Here is a 17,377-nt window from a genome sequence, read left to right on the forward strand (position 1 = left end):
CTGGCCCTTGTTATTTTAGAAATAAATGTGTTTAACCAGATTACTTGCTTTTTAACGTGCCCATCACCTGCAGGTCCAACGGAATGTCCAGTTTACCCAACTGAACTGGCATTTGCTATAGATACTGCTGCTGGTGGAAGTGCAGATGCTTTCAACAGAATGAAGCAAGCAGTGTTGACGATTGTTGACAATCTCACAATAGCTGAAAGCAATTGTCCAAGGGGAGCCCGGGTTGCATTAGTTACATATAACAGCGAAGTCACCACTGAAATCCGTTTTGCTGACTCCCGAAGGAAAGGAAATCTTGTGAAACAGATTCAGGACCTCCAAATTCCACAGACATCAAAACAACGAAGCTTAGAAACAGCAATGTCCTTTGTGGCCAGGAATACCTTCAAACGTGCACGTAGTGGGTTCCTCATGAGGAAGGTGGCTGTTTTCTTCAGCAATGGACCAACCAGAGCATCTCCACAACTTAATGACGCTGTACTGAAACTTTACGATGCTGGAGTTGTGCCTGTGTTCCTTACATCCAGAGAGGACAGGGCCCTCATAAATGCACTGCAGGTTTGCATCCCTCCATATTTCTTGTGCTTCAAGGGTATTTTGTTGGATTAAGTCAGGGATTGTTACGCTGTGCCACAGCCATTCTCCAATTGTTCTCTTCAAGAGAACACAAAAGCTTGTGTTCTCTCAAGAGCTTGGGATCTTGTCAATGTTTACTTATTTCTTTCCCTTTTTGATCTGTGAGTCACACCCTCATCTGCATAGAGACAAGCACATGTCTTGTATGGGTGAGCTATGCATGCATTCCTGAACAGAACGTACCTGGCAGAGTGACAGTTCCATGAACTGCCAGCAGGCATTCAGAGTCTTGTAGTCCACAGGCTTGATGAAGTGGCCACTGCATATAGAGTCACTTAAGAACTATCTGCAGCGCCAAACTGCTCTGTTCAGGACGGAACTGCGGTCACTAGTAACCAAGGTGTTCTTTAATTTTTTTCCAGTGGAAGGTCCCAAACAATGAATCCAAAGAACAGTGTAGAGTTTTATATGCATGCGATAGGACTTCCTGCCCCTACTTTTCCCTGCTGCCCTTTGCGATCTCTGAAAAACCACTCCTAAGGATTGAGGAAGTCTCCAGATGCAGTATGGGGAGTAAAATGGGGGGGGGGACAATTGGCATGCCCCTCCCATTAGCAAGTGGAAATGGTTTCTACTCAAGCAAGCAATTCTTTGGATCTAAGGCAATGAGTGCATTAATATGGCTGTCTCATGACCAATTAGTGCTGTCAAATCGTTGCAAGTTGTGTGTGGCAGGAGCAGAGGAGATAGCAATCTTTGTAACATTGTTTTGCAGGAGGTGGTTGGCAGTTAGCACTGTCAAGATGACACAAAACCTGAACGTGGTTGTAATGAAAGTCATGCTTCTCCTAGTAACTGCTGGCATTTATTATGATGCCTGGCTCTTGAAAGCCATAGATTTTCATAGTTGTCGTGATATGTTAATTTTAAGAATAATTTCAAAAACAAAGGATTGACTGAAAGATACATGAAGGCACATGCATGGGTGGGCCACTTGCAATTTGGCTACATGGACGTGCTCCATAGGTAAGCCATTTATATGAAGTGGCTTCCCCAGTGTTTATCGATGCTTCAGTAGCACCTTTCCCAAAAGTACATGGTGTCATAGTTGAAATTGTTGCAACTACAGGACTCTGCCCCCATGGTGTTGCACTTATGTGAAATAGCCTTCACAGTGCTTTCACCCTTCAATCTTCAGCATTGTCACTTGTGTTAAGAGCCAGAGACAATTCACACTTCAGAGGGCAGATGAATTTGCCACGTGTCCATTTAATGCCTTCTGGTGAACAATGCAATGTGGACACATGGTAGACACTTGCCAAAGAAGTGCAGTTGACTGTAGATCTCTTGTGAGTGTCTACTTCATGTCTACAGATACTGCTTCTCCAAGATTTTTGGCAGGATAACTGGAGGCACAGGAGAGACAAGCATTAAACTTGTCTGCTGCATAAAGTATTAATTGACCCCATAAGCAATCTACACATTGACATTTATCTTCAGTTCAATGGCCTTGGGTCCATACACATGCTCACTTAAATGTTGTGTAGTTAAAAGCCATCACCTTTGTTCAGGTGAAAGTGAGAAGAGCTGCCACAGCTCCTGACACGTTCCAGATACATTATGCCGAACTATTGAGGACAAGAATTTACTTTTTATTTATTTATTTATTATTTGATTTATATCCCGCCCTTCCTCCCAGCAGGAGCCCAGGGCGGCGTTTTACTTTTCCTCTATGTATTTTTGAAGTGTCAGTTACTTAATATGTAAATCCACAATATCATAAAACATTGCCAGGCAGTTAGAAGAGTTACATTGTGGCATGCTAGCATCTGAGTAATTCCTTTCACCCTCTCCCATCCCTCTCTCAATTTCAGTCACTCATCTCTTCCCATTGCATTGCCCCCTACCCTCAGGAGAATGTCCCTTTTAAAAAACATTACATTTTGAAAAAAGGGAGAAGTGGCATATTTTAAACCATTTGTTTCAGCTTTTATACACTGTAAAAGAGGCTGGTGAAACTGTCAGGTTTTTAGTTCTCCTCTGTAGTCTGTGGGCAGGTTCAAAAAGCATAAGCAGCATGTTTTCGGAAGTCAACCAAATATTCTGTTTGTCCTTAGCTATTCATGACCTGCCTACACTGATTAATACTTGACGTGTGTTTTCTTTTTCTCTAAACCAGATCAACAATACTGTAGGTGGGCAGGCCATCACATTTTCTGGCAATGCTGCTCAACTGAACCAAACTATTAGGAGAGTACTATTGTGCCATGTTTGCTTAGGTAAGGTACTTTATTTATTTCCTATATAATATAATTACAAAGACCGTCCAAATTTACATCCAGTACTGGGTGTTTGCTTTCGCTGCCCGGGGCAAACAATATGATCCTTTGCAAGCTAAGCAGAGTCCCTTGTCAGGAAAGGCTTAACTGGCTTTTCTCTGAGCCTTGATATCTTGCGTGCCACGCTGCAGAGCCATGGATGAATCTGCCGTTTTCACAATTGCTCTGTTGTTGCAGTGGAAGTCTTTCCAAACAGGAGCTAGGTCAGGGCCCAGTGCTAATGCAGAACCATCCATTGTACATTTGAGCAGCTGCTGTGGAACTCTTAAAACCCATTCCTTGTGAGCTGCCATGCCTGTTTGTGAGCTGCAAAGATGTACACTTAAAACGGGTGAGCAGTCTTCAAGCCTGCAGAATCCACTTCCTTGTTTATTTTTCCTGGAACCCTGAGGTCCACCAGTCAGAGCCCGGTGCAAAATAGTAACTCAGCCAGGCAGATGTGTGCTAAGAGTTAAGGGACCAGGATACCTCTGAGTATATGCTCAGCGAAGGAATTTGCCATTAGCACCAGCACAAAACTCACGAGAAGTCTTTTCACTCAAAAATCCACACCTGATTTCCCACCCCACCCTCAAGTGTTCTTTTCCAGCAACACCATGTGATGATTTTATTCTGAATCTTATATTGTTACATCTAACTGAAGGAGCACTTCTTGTTTGCAAAGCTCCTTATTGTGGAAAGGTAGTTGTTTTGAGGTTTCTGGGCCTTTAAATTGTTGTCTTATAAAAGAGTCGTCATTGGTCCTGCCCTGTTTCCGCTGTGCAGTTCAACCAACTTTATTTTTCATTCCTGTCCTGTGATGCTGAGATCCTGTAGGGCTCCTGCAGTCATAAATTTAAGTCATAAAACTGGCTTCACTCAGCCAGTATGACAATGCCATGATTTCATGGCCAGCTGCCTAATTCAGTCACCCAAACTGTAGCATGCTGCAGGTAGGATACTCAGTGGATCAATCAGGTGTCAGTCTTTTGCCCAAACTGTACACAGATTTACAGGGAATTTTAAAACCGTTAGGATTTGAAGTTTGTCTGTGTTTTAAAAAGCATAGATTCTTAGAATTATTTGGAAGCTACCAGAAGCTGTGATTCTGATGCACCATGTCAATTTAGGTTCGTACACCCTCTTGTTACCGTGATGCTGAAGGATGGCCATTTTAAATACTCATAACTTAACTGTGATATATTTATTCTTCCAGATGTATGCGATCCTGATTCTAGCTGTGGTCCCCAAAGGCCTGCTTTTGCCAGAGACAGACGGGCTGCTCCTACAGATGTTGACATTGATCTAGCATTCATCCTAGATAGCTCTGAAAGCACCACTCACCTGCAATTCAGAGAGATGAAGAACTACATTTCATACATAGTCAGCCAACTGGAAACCAGCTCTGATCCCAAGGCATCCCTGCACCATGCCAGGGTAGCTGTGATCCAACATGCTCCCTATGAGTTTGAATCAAACTCAAGTACACTGCCTGTCAAAGTTGAGTTGTCACTGACGGATTATGGATCCAAAGACAAACTGATGGATTTTATTAGCAACCAAATGGCACAGCTTTATGGCACGCTGGCTTTGTCAAGTGCAATAAAATATACAACGAAACACATTTTTGAGAGTGCACCAAATCCTAGAGATCTCAAAGTCATTGTCTTGATGATGACTGGAGAGATTAAAAATGAAGAAGTTGAACACCTTCAGAGAGTTATTGTAGAAGCTAAATGTAAAGGATACTTTTTTGTTATCGTTGGCATTGGCAGGAAAATTAGCATCAAGAGTATCTACAGCTTGGCAAGTGAGCCCAACGATGTCTTCTTCAAATATGTTGATAAGCCATCTGAGCTCCATGAAGAGCCCTTGCTACGCTTTGGAAATCTCTTGCCATCTTTTATTAGCAGTAAGTATATGGAGTGGAGAGCAGTGGAAGATTTGATGCTGATCATGAAATGCTGTGGTTGGCAAGGTGAGGTGTGGGGGACACAAAACAGCATTTGCTAGGAATGCCTTTTCATTTTATAGCTAGATCATGTCCAGAAACTAATCTAAATCTCAGAACCGAAATTCCTTCAACATAAGATGTGATTCTCTAATCAAATGGTATAATTAGAAATTCCTTGGAACCAATTCCTCGGTGGCAGAGCATGCAAAAGACCCCAGCTTCAATCCCTGGTATCCCCACGTAGGGCTAGGAAAGCGTACCTGTCTGAAAGTTGGAGAGTCTCTACCAGTCAGTGCAAACTGTATGGAGTTTAGATAGGGCAGTGATCTGACTTGGTCTAAGGCAGCTTCCTGTGTTCCTATGGTAGACCTTTTTGCAATCATCAAGAGGGCCAAACTCACAAAACCATATACAGTCGTGGGATTCAACACCCACCTAGTCTACCCTCTGTACCAAGGAAGGGATCTTTACATCCCTCACTCTGTGCAGTGCACCATGCAGCTAGGAGAGAAGGAAAAATGTGTTACCCATAAAGAATGATGATATTTCCAAGGGCACCACGAGAAACCATCCCCAGCGTAGTAAAGGAAACAAGGGAATTGAAGCATGGAGCGCTGCATTGCTACCTCCAGCATTCCAGCTCCTGCCTTGATTCGGTGCTCTCCTACAGACCAATGAAAACATATAAAGCGCATCCCCCCCCCGAACACTCACACCAGGCAAAAGACACTCTAATGTTCTAATGCCAAGTTCTTCAGACTAAGGGCAGCCTGCTTCATTTGTCATGTTTATGTCACATACCTGAGCTTTTACTGCTCGCGGAGAGAGGATTTGTTCCTCCTACAGAGCTCTGTGACACCCTCCCCTTCCTCAGAGTTGCTGCTGTTGCTGCTGTTGCTGCCATCTATGGAGTGCCACCGCTCTTCCACATTTACTACAACTCAGTAGCGCCCTTCAACTGCAGCTGAGACCCTTCGCATCTTACCAGCAGCATCTAGCAGCTCAGCGCACAGCTGCTCAGCAAAAGCTGGAGGAGAGCTCTGCGCCAGGCCCTGAGGCAGAGCTGGGAGCAGGCTGCTGTCAAAGAGATGTGGTGGTCCTCAGCTGCAATATAAGGTCCCCGCTGAGTGGCAGTACACAAGGCAGAGCAGCAGCACATCGCGCACACAGGCAGCAGCTGGGGGAGGACAAGGGGGCTACAGCATACTAAGCCCTTTATGGCTTAGGGTGCAGGTCTGCTTCCCAGCAGTATAGTTTTTTAAAAACAGATATCAAAAATATGCATGTGGCAGGGGTATAGCTTTATCCAGAGACTCCTATCTTCCATGGATATTATGTGAAGTGTTTCTAAGAATCAGGATGATTTGAACCTGTATTCCATCTAATGCCTAATAAACTCACCCCGAGAGATAGTGTTGCTGTTCAGTGTTGGTTGGCGTACCATCCTGGCTACATAGGAGCTACTGATTTTAAGACCCCAAATGTTTTGGTCTGTTAAACCCAATGCCTAAAATATCATATATGAAGAAAAGGTCTGCCCTCAAAATCTGATACTGTGATCCTAAAATCCAGGGGACAGGTGCATTTCTCTGAAGGGATTCCTCGATTTCTGTTCCAGACTCTAGTAATTATTGTTAAACTTGGAATCATAAATTCTTCTGTGTAAACCCAGCTTGTGTGTATTTAGGCTCACAGTCTTAGATTCCTACTTCTTTCAGTTGTCAACAGTTTCCAGCCCTCTGTTACAAACTAAAAACTCGGTACGTAAAACTAATTTAATTGAAAGTCTCCTGTTTCTTCCTTTTTTAGATCAACTGACGAGTGCTAATAAGATATTTAAGTCTATCGCACAACTCCCCATTCTAGCTAAAGAAAAACCTCATTTAATTGCTGGCAGGATTACTGTCTTCAGATAATTTACTTATATTGTAATTAGAAATAGCAGAATGGAGAGCCAAACTATTACTTACAAGATTGAAACAATTTTTATTATATAGAAGAACAAGAGATTATTCAATGTTAGTCCTACTCAGAGCAGGCCCATCGAATAGACATGACTAACTTACATTCATTAATTTCAGTGGGTCTACTCTGATTAAGATTTAGTTGCATATGACCTTATGTAGATTATTTATTTTTCTACATATATAATAAAATTACGTATAAAGGTGTTAGGTATCATGCTTACTAAACTACTGTATTTATATTAAGGTTCACATTGTTATATGTTTGGCAGAGGGGAAATATTTCTGTTAAAATTCCACTTGTATTTTCAGGTGAAAATGCCTTTTACCTATCTCCAGAAGTCAGGAAACAATGTGATTGGTTCCAGGGTGATCAGCCAGTCAAAAGATTTGGTCAGAAACATTTGTAAGTCTAGTATGTTTTTTCATTCTGCATAGTAAGAAGAAAAACTGTTGCTATTTGACCATCTTTGTCTCCAAATTCAATGTTTTTGCCAGCTATAGATATGTAATGAATATTAGTTGTTTGCTGTATATGTAATTATCTTTCCTGTATATGTATAAGAGTACGAGACAGACAGCATGATCCATAAAACCAAGAGGCAGCATGTTTTTTTATGTTTCACTTCCCAAGATTCGAGCTCCAGTTGTTTAAGGGATCTTGGTTGGGAGAGATTGCACTCTATGCCATGAAATCTACAGAAGGTATTCAATTAGACTGATTATTACACTTGATGAAGAAAAGATAATGAGTTAGTTATTCTTTCATCCCTCCTACATGGAGATATATGCTCCATATTCTAGAAAGTGTCCGGGAAGATTCTATGTACTAATCTTGCAAGTTTACTCTTTAGGAAAATACATTAAAAACATGGCTATCATGTTGACATTAAATTTCAGATTAACTGGATCAGCAGACCTGATAAAGCACTTTGCTCATGGAGAAATGCTAGAGAAATAATCCATGTTTTGCAGAAAATATACCCACATCCATAACTATTTTTTGTTTGTTCAATTAGAAACATTCCAAATAATGTTACCTCCACACCAACGACTACAAAAGACAAACTGGAAGGTATGTATAATGTCCCCCTTTTACCAAGTGTCTTTAGGATACTGGAACTTTACACGTTGCATCTCTGCTCCAGTTAATGGCCACATCTTCTCTTTGGTAAAAGAGCAAATGACATACTATACAGAAAAGCACAAAAAGAGGCAGTGGAATTTCTCTTCCCCCCCCCACTTTTTTTTTTTAAAGAAATGGAGCTTTAGGAGGTTACAGTCTTGATTGGAGGAGCCACAATAACGGGTGGTGCATACCTTTTATCCAGAGAGGAAAAAGCAGATTAAGGAGGACAGTTGTGGATAGAAAAACAGATGCTATAGAAAGGTTAAGCAGCCCTTCTCCCTACAGCTCCTTCATTCGCAATTTCAGTTTCAGAAGGGTACTGTTCAATAAAAAGACAAAACAAAAAAGTAATGGGTTATTATGTCAGGGTTATTATTATCATTCTGTTTGTGCCAGGCTTTCTACTTGCACAACGGAGCTTTCCCTCCTTCTGCTCCCCTCTGCACCCCCCGCGAAAAAAAAATCTGTTCTGGGTTTTCTCTCTATTGAGAGTAAAGCACCAATGCATGTTACAAGTAACCTGGACCAGTGGGAGGTGATAGAAAGACAGTATATTCTTCTTGTGCTGATTCCTCCTTTAAAAGCGACTACTTGTTAGTTTGTTTCAGAGCTTGGAAAAGTTACTTTTTTGAACTACAGCTTCCATCAGCCCAATCCAGTGGTCATGCTGGCTGGGGCTGATGGGAGTTGTAGTTCAAAAAAGTAACTTTTCCAAGCTCTGGTTTGTTTACACATGCTTTGCTCCTTCCCTTCCTCCCTTCTTGTCTAGTCGGCCAGAGACAGTACCTGTGAGTGCAAACCTCAAGGCTTTACAATGGCCGCAACAGCATGCATGATTTTCTTTCTTTGTAGTAATAAACCTTAACTGTCTTTCTTCTTTCAGCTATCAATCTTAACAGATTAGTTATTTCTGCATTCCACTGCAATATATATATAAAAATTAAACAGGTCATGGGCCCAGCTTACTAACAGTCAGAAAGTTTTAAATCAAAGAATAATGGCACAGGCGAGCCTTGACCCCAAAACTCCAACCAGAAAATTTCCAGACATGAGCAGATTGGGAGCACAGTGGGTCCACAGGGAGAGGAGAGGGAGAGGAAGTTCCATGAAGGCAAGCAGAAGTCCTTCCACAAATGGGACAACTTCATTGGATACAATCCTCTGGGGTTTTGTTATGGGCATCTCTATTAAATGTATAGTTTACACCTAGGCTAGTGTGGTTTAATTGATGCCTCCTCCTGAATACTCCAACAAAAAAGCTAAGCTTCTGTTGAAATTGAGGATTGGTCTGAACTAAGATTGGTTTGATAGGGAAAAAATGAACAGAACATTTGGCCCTGATGGAGGATTTCTCGTGATGAAATTCCATGTGATCTTTGTGCAAATAAATTGCAGTGAGTGAGTGACATTTTTTGTTTGCACAGTCCACATAAAGGGCACGGTGCTTTTCATTCACACCGAAGGGAAGGGATCAGTCATGCAGCTTTCTAATGACCACACCCTCTTAACGTCAAAATTCCACTTCCTCTGTTTATCTTGGCAATCGAGCATGCTCAGTTTGTTCCAGAGTTTCATTAAAAAACAAACAAACTCTGAAGTGCGATTATTTGTATTTTCACTGCTACAATCCAGCTAATATGCAAATATTTGCTTGAACAGTGTTATGCTTTTGTGCACAAATTAGGGGGGAAAGAATAATAAAGCACAGTTTGCAGCAGGCTTGCAGAACAGGAGCTAGCAGCCAAACAGGAAATGAAATGAAAGAAGGGAGGAGGGAGTGGGTGTGTAGAGGGGAACAATTGACACACCCATCTAAAGCATCAGAATTAAGTGTCTACAAGCACAAGAGATACGAACTGGAGATATTTTTTCCTTCACTTTTTGGATTAAAAGAGCATTGATATACTATGGATTTAAAGGGGGAAACTGCGTTCTAGCTGCTGATTGCTGGCAATGTCATTTGATCCATGCAAATTAAAAGGGGCTCTGAGTAGCAGCAGACCTGCACTAAACTTCTGTGTGACCCAGCCCTAGGTCTCACTCAGCTTTCTATGGATGATTTCTTTATCTGTTTTAAAACCTACTAAAAATTAGTTATTTTAAAAATGCAGCCTACTACCTTTCTTCTTTGAAGCCTTATACTAGCTTCTTTTTTACAGTGGTTAAGCATACAGGTGAAATCCAAATAACCAACATCACAGAAAACAGTGCTAAACTACACTGGGTGAACCCTGAGCCTCAACGTGGTTACATTTATGACATCAGAATCACCTCAGCACATGACCACTCTTTAGTCTTGAAGCTCAACTTAACTGGTACTGAACGGGTCATTGGAGGCCTTGGGAGTGGGCAAAAATACCATGTGTTTGTGACAGGCTACCACAATGCAGAGGCCAAAGTAACCTACAGAGGAATGTTTAGCACAAGTAAGTTTGCTTTGTTTATTGGGATTGAATGCACTGTTTTTATTTTCCAATTTCAGATGCTGGAAATATTAAGAAAGGGGAAATTAACATTATATTAATAATGATGACTCATGCCCAGACAATACTATAAACATGGAACACATGTTTTGAACAGGGCTTCACAAGGCAGGACAATATTCATTAGAAACTGGCAGGAGAATTCTAACAGCTAAATGGCATTGCCACAAAGTTAAATGGTCATAGATCTGAGACTCCAAACTTTTTAAACCAGGTTTCTACTCGGGATTATACTCCCTGCCACAACTGTATACTGCTGTGGCATAGTTGCTACAAAAGTGAGTTATATGAGCCAAGAAATCCCTATTTTAAATATTATCTCAGCTTCAAGCTCTCTATGCAGCTGCAGACAAGTTACTCTGACTCAGGTCTCCAACCCCCTCTGAAATGTTATTTGCCTTCCTTACAAGACTGTTGTAAGAAATTACAATGATAATGCATATATAGCAGTCTGAAAACTTAAAATGCAATATTAATACTAAGTGTTATTGTACACACTTCCATTATTTTAATGGATTTAAATGAAAGATCTGCAATAATGTGCTTGCTAAAACCATCACATTTAAAGCACATATATATATCTTCGTTGCCATTTTGTAAACTGCTCTGATTTCCCAGCATATGTGTTATGTGTCTCTGCTGTACACAAAAAGTGCATTCTGTTTATTGATCAGACTTGTAGCTTCCCTCCAAGTTGGCATACCTGGCGTTTTTCCCCCTTTCCCTCTGACATCAAAGTTATCAGGTAAGGTAGGTGGATAGATTGGCTCAAGATCACCCAATGAGCCCAGTTCAAGCCCAACATTCCACTCACTTTGGGAATGAGTAGTGCAAATGTTATGGTTTTACAACAAGACCTTATAGTCGAGCAACCAAGCATCCACTACATAGGTGATGATGCCATTTGCCAGATCAGATGTGTCTTGGGTTGCCATTCTCGTAGTATCTGTTATGAGGAGCAGTGTGGATCAGGTGACTTATTAGAGTCACCATGTGATTCCGGTATGGTAAGATGCTACACCAATCTCCAACCCACCTGGTTTCTCCTAACTGATGGTACTGAATCGTTATAGAATCCAGCCATGTGGAAACAGCTCTCATGTCACTTTGGCAGCATAGGAGTTGACACTATAGAAGCTTAAGATGTTGATGCATTGCTATGAAACTTTTCTTTGTAAAGGGTCCAGTTTTCCAAAGATGAGTGAAGTGTGTCATATTTCCAGCACTTCAGAATATCTCCTGAAGCAAACTAGATTGAAAATATTGTGGGTTTTTTTAGCTGCTGGAGAGATTCATCTGTAAAGTTAATCAAACATCTGTTACTTTTTTCCCAGTGGAAACCAATATTCATTTCAAAATATTGTGTCTATGTATGGAAAACCAGGCCTAGTATTGCTGCTCTTTTGATATTATGCTGAATGCTGTCACATCCAACTATTGTTTACCAAGCTTATTTTCATGATTTGTATCTGGAAAGAGGCCTGCCTCTGTTAAAAATAGAGATCCCAGCTAGAGATTTCTTGTGGGTAAAATGTGTACATTTTTATAGCTTAAGGATATTGCTTTGAGGTTCCTCCTTGCCCCATTACTTGGTTTCCTCTTCTGCAGAGAGCATGCCCTTGCCGAACCTACCTTCAGCAGCTGTAGCCAATCTGATGGTGAACGCTGAGCCATTGGAAGGACCTGAAGCAGGTGAGTCCGATGCTTCCGAGAGTTGGGGGAAATTTAAGTTAGTGTATTGTTGTAAGTTGGGCTCCCAGACATATTTTTTTTAAAAAGTAAAGAATGCTTTGGTGGTATGCTTTCTGAAATGAAGAGCAACAGTTATTTTCTGGGGAAGCTTGGTTTATAGAAAGTAAAGGACATGCATAATGTTTCATAGAACTTCGGTGTCCTGGAATAAGAGGCAAATCTTTAAATGAAAGGGGTTCGAAGGGAGCACCTGGCATAATCATATTCTAGCTATTGAGATAAAGCCAACAAGTAGTGCATCTTGGTTAACCAAGCTATGAGTGTAGAATGTATTTATTTTGTAAAGAGGACAGTAAAGGTGGAATTTATACAAGATCAATACATACAGCAGATGTTTCAGATGTTCAGAGAAAAGCTGTCAGGATACTTACGTGATGTGTTTTCAGTGTAATACGGAAGGCAGTGGCTTGTGCATTTCTTCTGTTGTGAGGTGCATGAGATTCAAATGTGTGTGGAGCAGTTGTTTTGTGTGTTATGTTGAAAGCATGGGGAAAAGGCGGCATGTCCGGCTTACACATCCCTAGAGTAGCCACTTGAGGAAAAATGTCAACTACTTGAATGTCTATAGTTTCTATCACACCAGCAGTGCGACTGAAATCCACAGTCTACAGCCCTTTTTTAAAAATCACTCAGGAAGCTATACCAACAATTTCAGTGCCCCCAGTTCTTGCCATACCGGCAGTGTGACTGAAATTCTTCCAAGAGGAAAAGTGATCCATACCCTCCTCCTGCAGTGCAAGACTTAATGCTTAACAGTGCAATCCCAGTCATGTCTATTCAGGCCTGTTGAATTCAGTGGGACTTGTGTCTGAGTAGACATGTTTAGGATTGCAGCCTTAGAAAGGCTACTGTGCATCAAGATAATGAATCCCCAGATCCCAGACTACACAAAATCCTGGCTTTAGTTCTTCTATGGATATTGAACAATGGTGCACATTAATAGCCTCTCAGTTACCCACATACTTGTTATAGAGGGTTCCTGGCAATCTACGTTAATTAACTGAGTAGTCAGCAAGCCTCAAAGTGAAGAAAAATAAAAAATCAGGTTTGCTAGGTCATGAAGTGAAAAGAAGGAAAATTTGATGAGCTCCACATTGATTGTGCTTTTCAAATCACATTATTCGGCAATTCACTCTTACTAATGAGGTGAAGTGTGTATTTTTCCCTTACTACTGTGGAATTTGAAAGAAATTTTTGAAAGGAGCGGATTCCATCCCATCAGCCGCCATTTCAAGCAGTGAGAGAGGCTTGCAATACTGGCTTTCCCGTGGACATATGCCAAGAAGAGAGGACACTCAGTTGCTACAGATAATTGACTCTTCTTCAACAAGAGTACCTCCCTCTCTTTTTAAAAAAGACCGGGGTGTCCTGTTCGTTCTGGTAATGGCTTCTGTTCCTTGAGCAGGCAATGGCTAAGCCTCCCATAACTATGACCATCTTAGGGCCAACAGTAAAATGTTTCCAAGGGATGACAAAAATACATATTTTCCTGTGGCTCATTGAAGAATGTTCAGTTACGTAAGTTTGTGTCACATTGTTAAGTCCTCGTGCTTGTCTGTTTGCCTTGTCTCTCGTTCCAAGGCATTAATGGCTTATCATGAACCATTAATGAGCAATTACTTGGGTTACACTGAGTGATTAACAATAGGTGGATAATTAACATTTTTATGAATGTATGATTGTTGCATTAATGCTGTTTTTGTTTTCGCTTTAATAATCACAATGCAATTATTACATAATTATCAGACTGAACATCTGTTAGAATCTTTGCCATCTTTTATACGTTAGGCTGCAATGCTAATCTCATTTGCCTGCCCAGAAGATTTGTTTCACGAAAAGCAAGACAGATAATTGATGGCAAACCTGTTTGTTTTTTAAAACATGATGTTTGACTCATGTTGACAGCTAGTTGTGTGAAACTTCCAATATTTATTGGCCATTTTTATTGTAGACATCACATGAGCCACATAATTGTTTCAAATTGCAAAGCCATATAATTCATTGTTTCAGCTGGCTAATTTACATCAATTTTTTCCGTTGCATATTAAGCAGTTCTGGCCTAAGCTGACTTGCATGAGTGCCCCATTTCTTGGTTTCAAAACTGAGGGCTGGTGTCAAACTTTCTGAAGGCTGCAAGCTGCTATGAAGGGATATAACTTATATGAACATCTGTAATCCCCCCCCCCAGTAGCTTCTCCTCTCATTCACATTGACACGTGAAGGCTTTGAAAGCTATATATAACCATCTTCAAACAGGCTGATTTGTTTTGAATATCTTGTGCCCTATGTTAAAACAAAAAAGACGTCTGAGCTACTGAGAGAACCAGACCAATAACTAAAAGCTGTTTTCCTGGTTGTGTTTTGGTGGAGTTGAGGTTGTAGGTCTCTGTTTGGGTCATGTTGCTTGTTTTGTTTTTTAAGGAGAGCACTCCAGAGTATGATGATTTCTTCAGTGTTTCTCATCTCTGTTCATTTGCCTCATTTGTGTCATTCCTATCTTCAGTTTTTGTGTATAACTGCATTTGCTACTTTCTTCTCACCAATTTCCACCTTGTATAGCACAGCACTTAGCATAGCAGTGAACTGGTTCTTGAAAGGCACTTGTCCTTGTCTAGGTGTTTAACATCTCGTGAACTGTTTTTGTTGTTTTTGTAAGAGAGCCACAGGATGCATAATATATATATCTAGGAGCCACAATAACACTTCACAGGGCGTTTAATAAGGGATAAAATGGGAAAATATCAAGAATTATTACATAAACTTACAAGCTTCAAGCTTCGAAGGCTGCTTTCACATGTGAAGCTTTAAAAAATTTCAGTGTTTACATTTCTAATGCAAATATCAAGTCTGCATTGCCTGGAATGTAAATTTGATTTAATAGTGGAGCTTTTCTTTCCTTAATACCATTCACCACAGGTCCCAGTAGTATGAGAGGGGCTAACAGTGCTGGCTTTATTGTCACATACAAAAATGTCCTGCAGGCTACATGACACAACCTTGGATGCATGCCACAGTGTGGGTAGACAGTATATATAGTTTGCATGTCCATTAAAGTAGTTGTGCAATTTATTTATTTTTTACATATTAAAACAGTGGTATTTACTGTGCTGCTAAGAAGCTCCTGATAGCTGATCACCAGTATGGATATGGCAAAATATGGGTGAACTTCAGTCTTGGTACAGGATCTGGGTGTGACTCCTTTATACAGGAGGGCCCCGCTAATACGGTGGGTTAGGAACCAGGCCCCCGCCATAAAGCGGGGCCCTATAGACCATAATGGGCCGCGTCGCGCGAAAATGACGCCAAAACGTCTCAAAACAGCAAAATCAGCTTTAAAACGGGGAATTTCCACTGATTGAAAGCCGCTGCATCAGCGGAATGCCGTAAAGCGGAACGCCGTAAAGCGGGCCCCTCCTGTACAGGCTGAATGCTAACTTCTGAGCTTGAAGTAAAGGGAAAGCACATACAGAAATTGTATTGCGTGAACCTAGACATGAGAGCAACATGGGAGTATGGCTGTGTGGATGAAATCAATATGGTGTATATATATGTTGGAGTTAAAATGAGTTGACCAGTGAAAGAGCATAAACACCAGTAATCACGCATGTTCATGTAAAGGTGTGGGGCATGTGCTCAAATTGACTGCATGGCAGTTTGTAACAAACAAGGGGATAGGTCCCCTCCCCTAAGAAGCTTACAATCTCAAATTTAACACAGGAGGCAATTTTTTGCCACAACCCACAATAGAGGGACTAAAGGTCCATTGAGAAAACTATGGCCGAGTTAATTGAAATAGCTGCTTCATAATCTATTTTAAACGCCCTATTTCACCTTTTTTCCTGAGTGCTAATGAGTGCCCTTGTTCAAGCAATGCTAGCCTAGCTCAAAGCCCCTTTGCAGTCACTGTTCGTTGCTTTTCACTGCCAAGGAGGATCTGGCAACTGCAGCTGTCCCAAGCAAATGCACTTCAGGCTCTGATTCAACAAGACTCCTGCCTCAAAAGGAGCATAGTTACAAAGTGAAATAAATTCCCTCGTGTGTAAATCTATCTTCAATTGGTCTGTTGGGATGATGCCGTGCATGCTCGGAGGCCACTGTCTGACAGGCGAAATCTATGTGCCTGCTAGCTCCTGAAGTTGCTTAAGAGTCAACTTCTGTGCCTTAGACTTGCAAGCTCCATGCACACCAGCTCCCTCAAGGTGATGAGTTTGTCTTCAGGTAACCTGCATAGCTCATTATCTATGTCAATACTGCCTCTGGAATGAGAAGCCCAGCAAGTAAATATCAGCTGGGTGGGAACTGGGAAGCAAACTAAAGGCTGAATGCGAAGCAAAGTTCCTCACTTATGGGCTGAAGCACACTCCTTTCCAGATGGGGGAAATAATATTTGGATTATTGCCACTCCCTTCAGGGTGGGCGTGGGTTGCTCATGGGTGTCAAACTAGTAAGAAGGTTGTCTTTGTAATTTGGGGAACAACCCATAAATGTCACTTGGGTTGTGAAACTTGACAACTACACCATTCTTGCATTTTCCCCACTATGCTTTTTATGCCTCTGACTGCTACACTGCACTGGATTTGGCTAATAACTTACAGAGGCATGTACAAGACTATTACCTTTACAGCAAATATGTGCAAAATATAGTAACTATAATGATAATACAGAATAAATATTGATGCATGCATTGGCTGCTTGGCATGTTTATGATTTTACTAGGAAGGGGTGAACGATTATTATTTCCCAGGTTTTTTTTCGTAACGGAAAATATCAGAAGACTGATGGTAGTTCAGATCAAGCTCCGTTTCATTTGTGCTGTTGAGAACTGCTGCCGCTGCTTTTATTTTTTTGCTTCCTGTGCCTTTTTGCAGCTTTTAACCTTTTCAGAATCATTTAACATTTGCACATTTTGAAATTCAAATTTGACAGATCCTTGCTTGCTGGACCTTGACATGGGCACGCAGTGCAAGGAGTATCAGGTTAAATGGTTCTTTGACTACAAAAACAAGATCTGCACCCAGGTTTGGTATGGTGGGTGTGGCGGTAACGCCAATAGATTTGAGACAGAAGCTGACTGCATTAGCAGATGCTTGAAGCCATGTAAGTACCCAACATAGGGTTATCCCATTTTGCACTTTCAAATATTGTCAAGCAAAGTTTCAGAGCAGAAGGGGATAAAAGTTTAAAAACAAATT

At 41.1% G+C, this 17,377-nt stretch overlaps 1 protein-coding gene across 10 annotated transcripts in view; it reads left to right on the plus strand.

The window, feature by feature from the left end:
• COL6A3 (collagen type VI alpha 3 chain) overlaps positions 1–17,377 on the plus strand; it is a 151,541-nt gene that overhangs the window by 115,878 nt on the left and 18,286 nt on the right. For 8 of the 10 annotated variants that reach the window (XM_061607642.1, XM_061607643.1, XM_061607644.1 and 5 more), the window contains 8 exons: positions 74–567; positions 2,765–2,864; positions 4,120–4,815; positions 7,134–7,227; positions 7,841–7,896; positions 10,110–10,376; positions 12,042–12,125; positions 17,112–17,282. In XM_061607642.1, the coding sequence (XP_061463626.1) occupies positions 74–567; positions 2,765–2,864; positions 4,120–4,815; positions 7,134–7,227; positions 7,841–7,896; positions 10,110–10,376; positions 12,042–12,125; positions 17,112–17,282 (1,962 nt within the window). The remainder of the gene's footprint in view (positions 1–73; positions 568–2,764; positions 2,865–4,119; positions 4,816–7,133; positions 7,228–7,840; positions 7,897–10,109; positions 10,377–12,041; positions 12,126–17,111; positions 17,283–17,377) is intronic. The other 2 variants (XM_061607645.1, XM_061607646.1) reach the window with 1 other exon arrangement.

This window comes from Rhineura floridana, chromosome 2 (genome assembly GCF_030035675.1).
Source record: "Rhineura floridana isolate rRhiFlo1 chromosome 2, rRhiFlo1.hap2, whole genome shotgun sequence".
Lineage (NCBI taxonomy): Eukaryota > Metazoa > Chordata > Lepidosauria > Squamata > Rhineuridae > Rhineura > Rhineura floridana.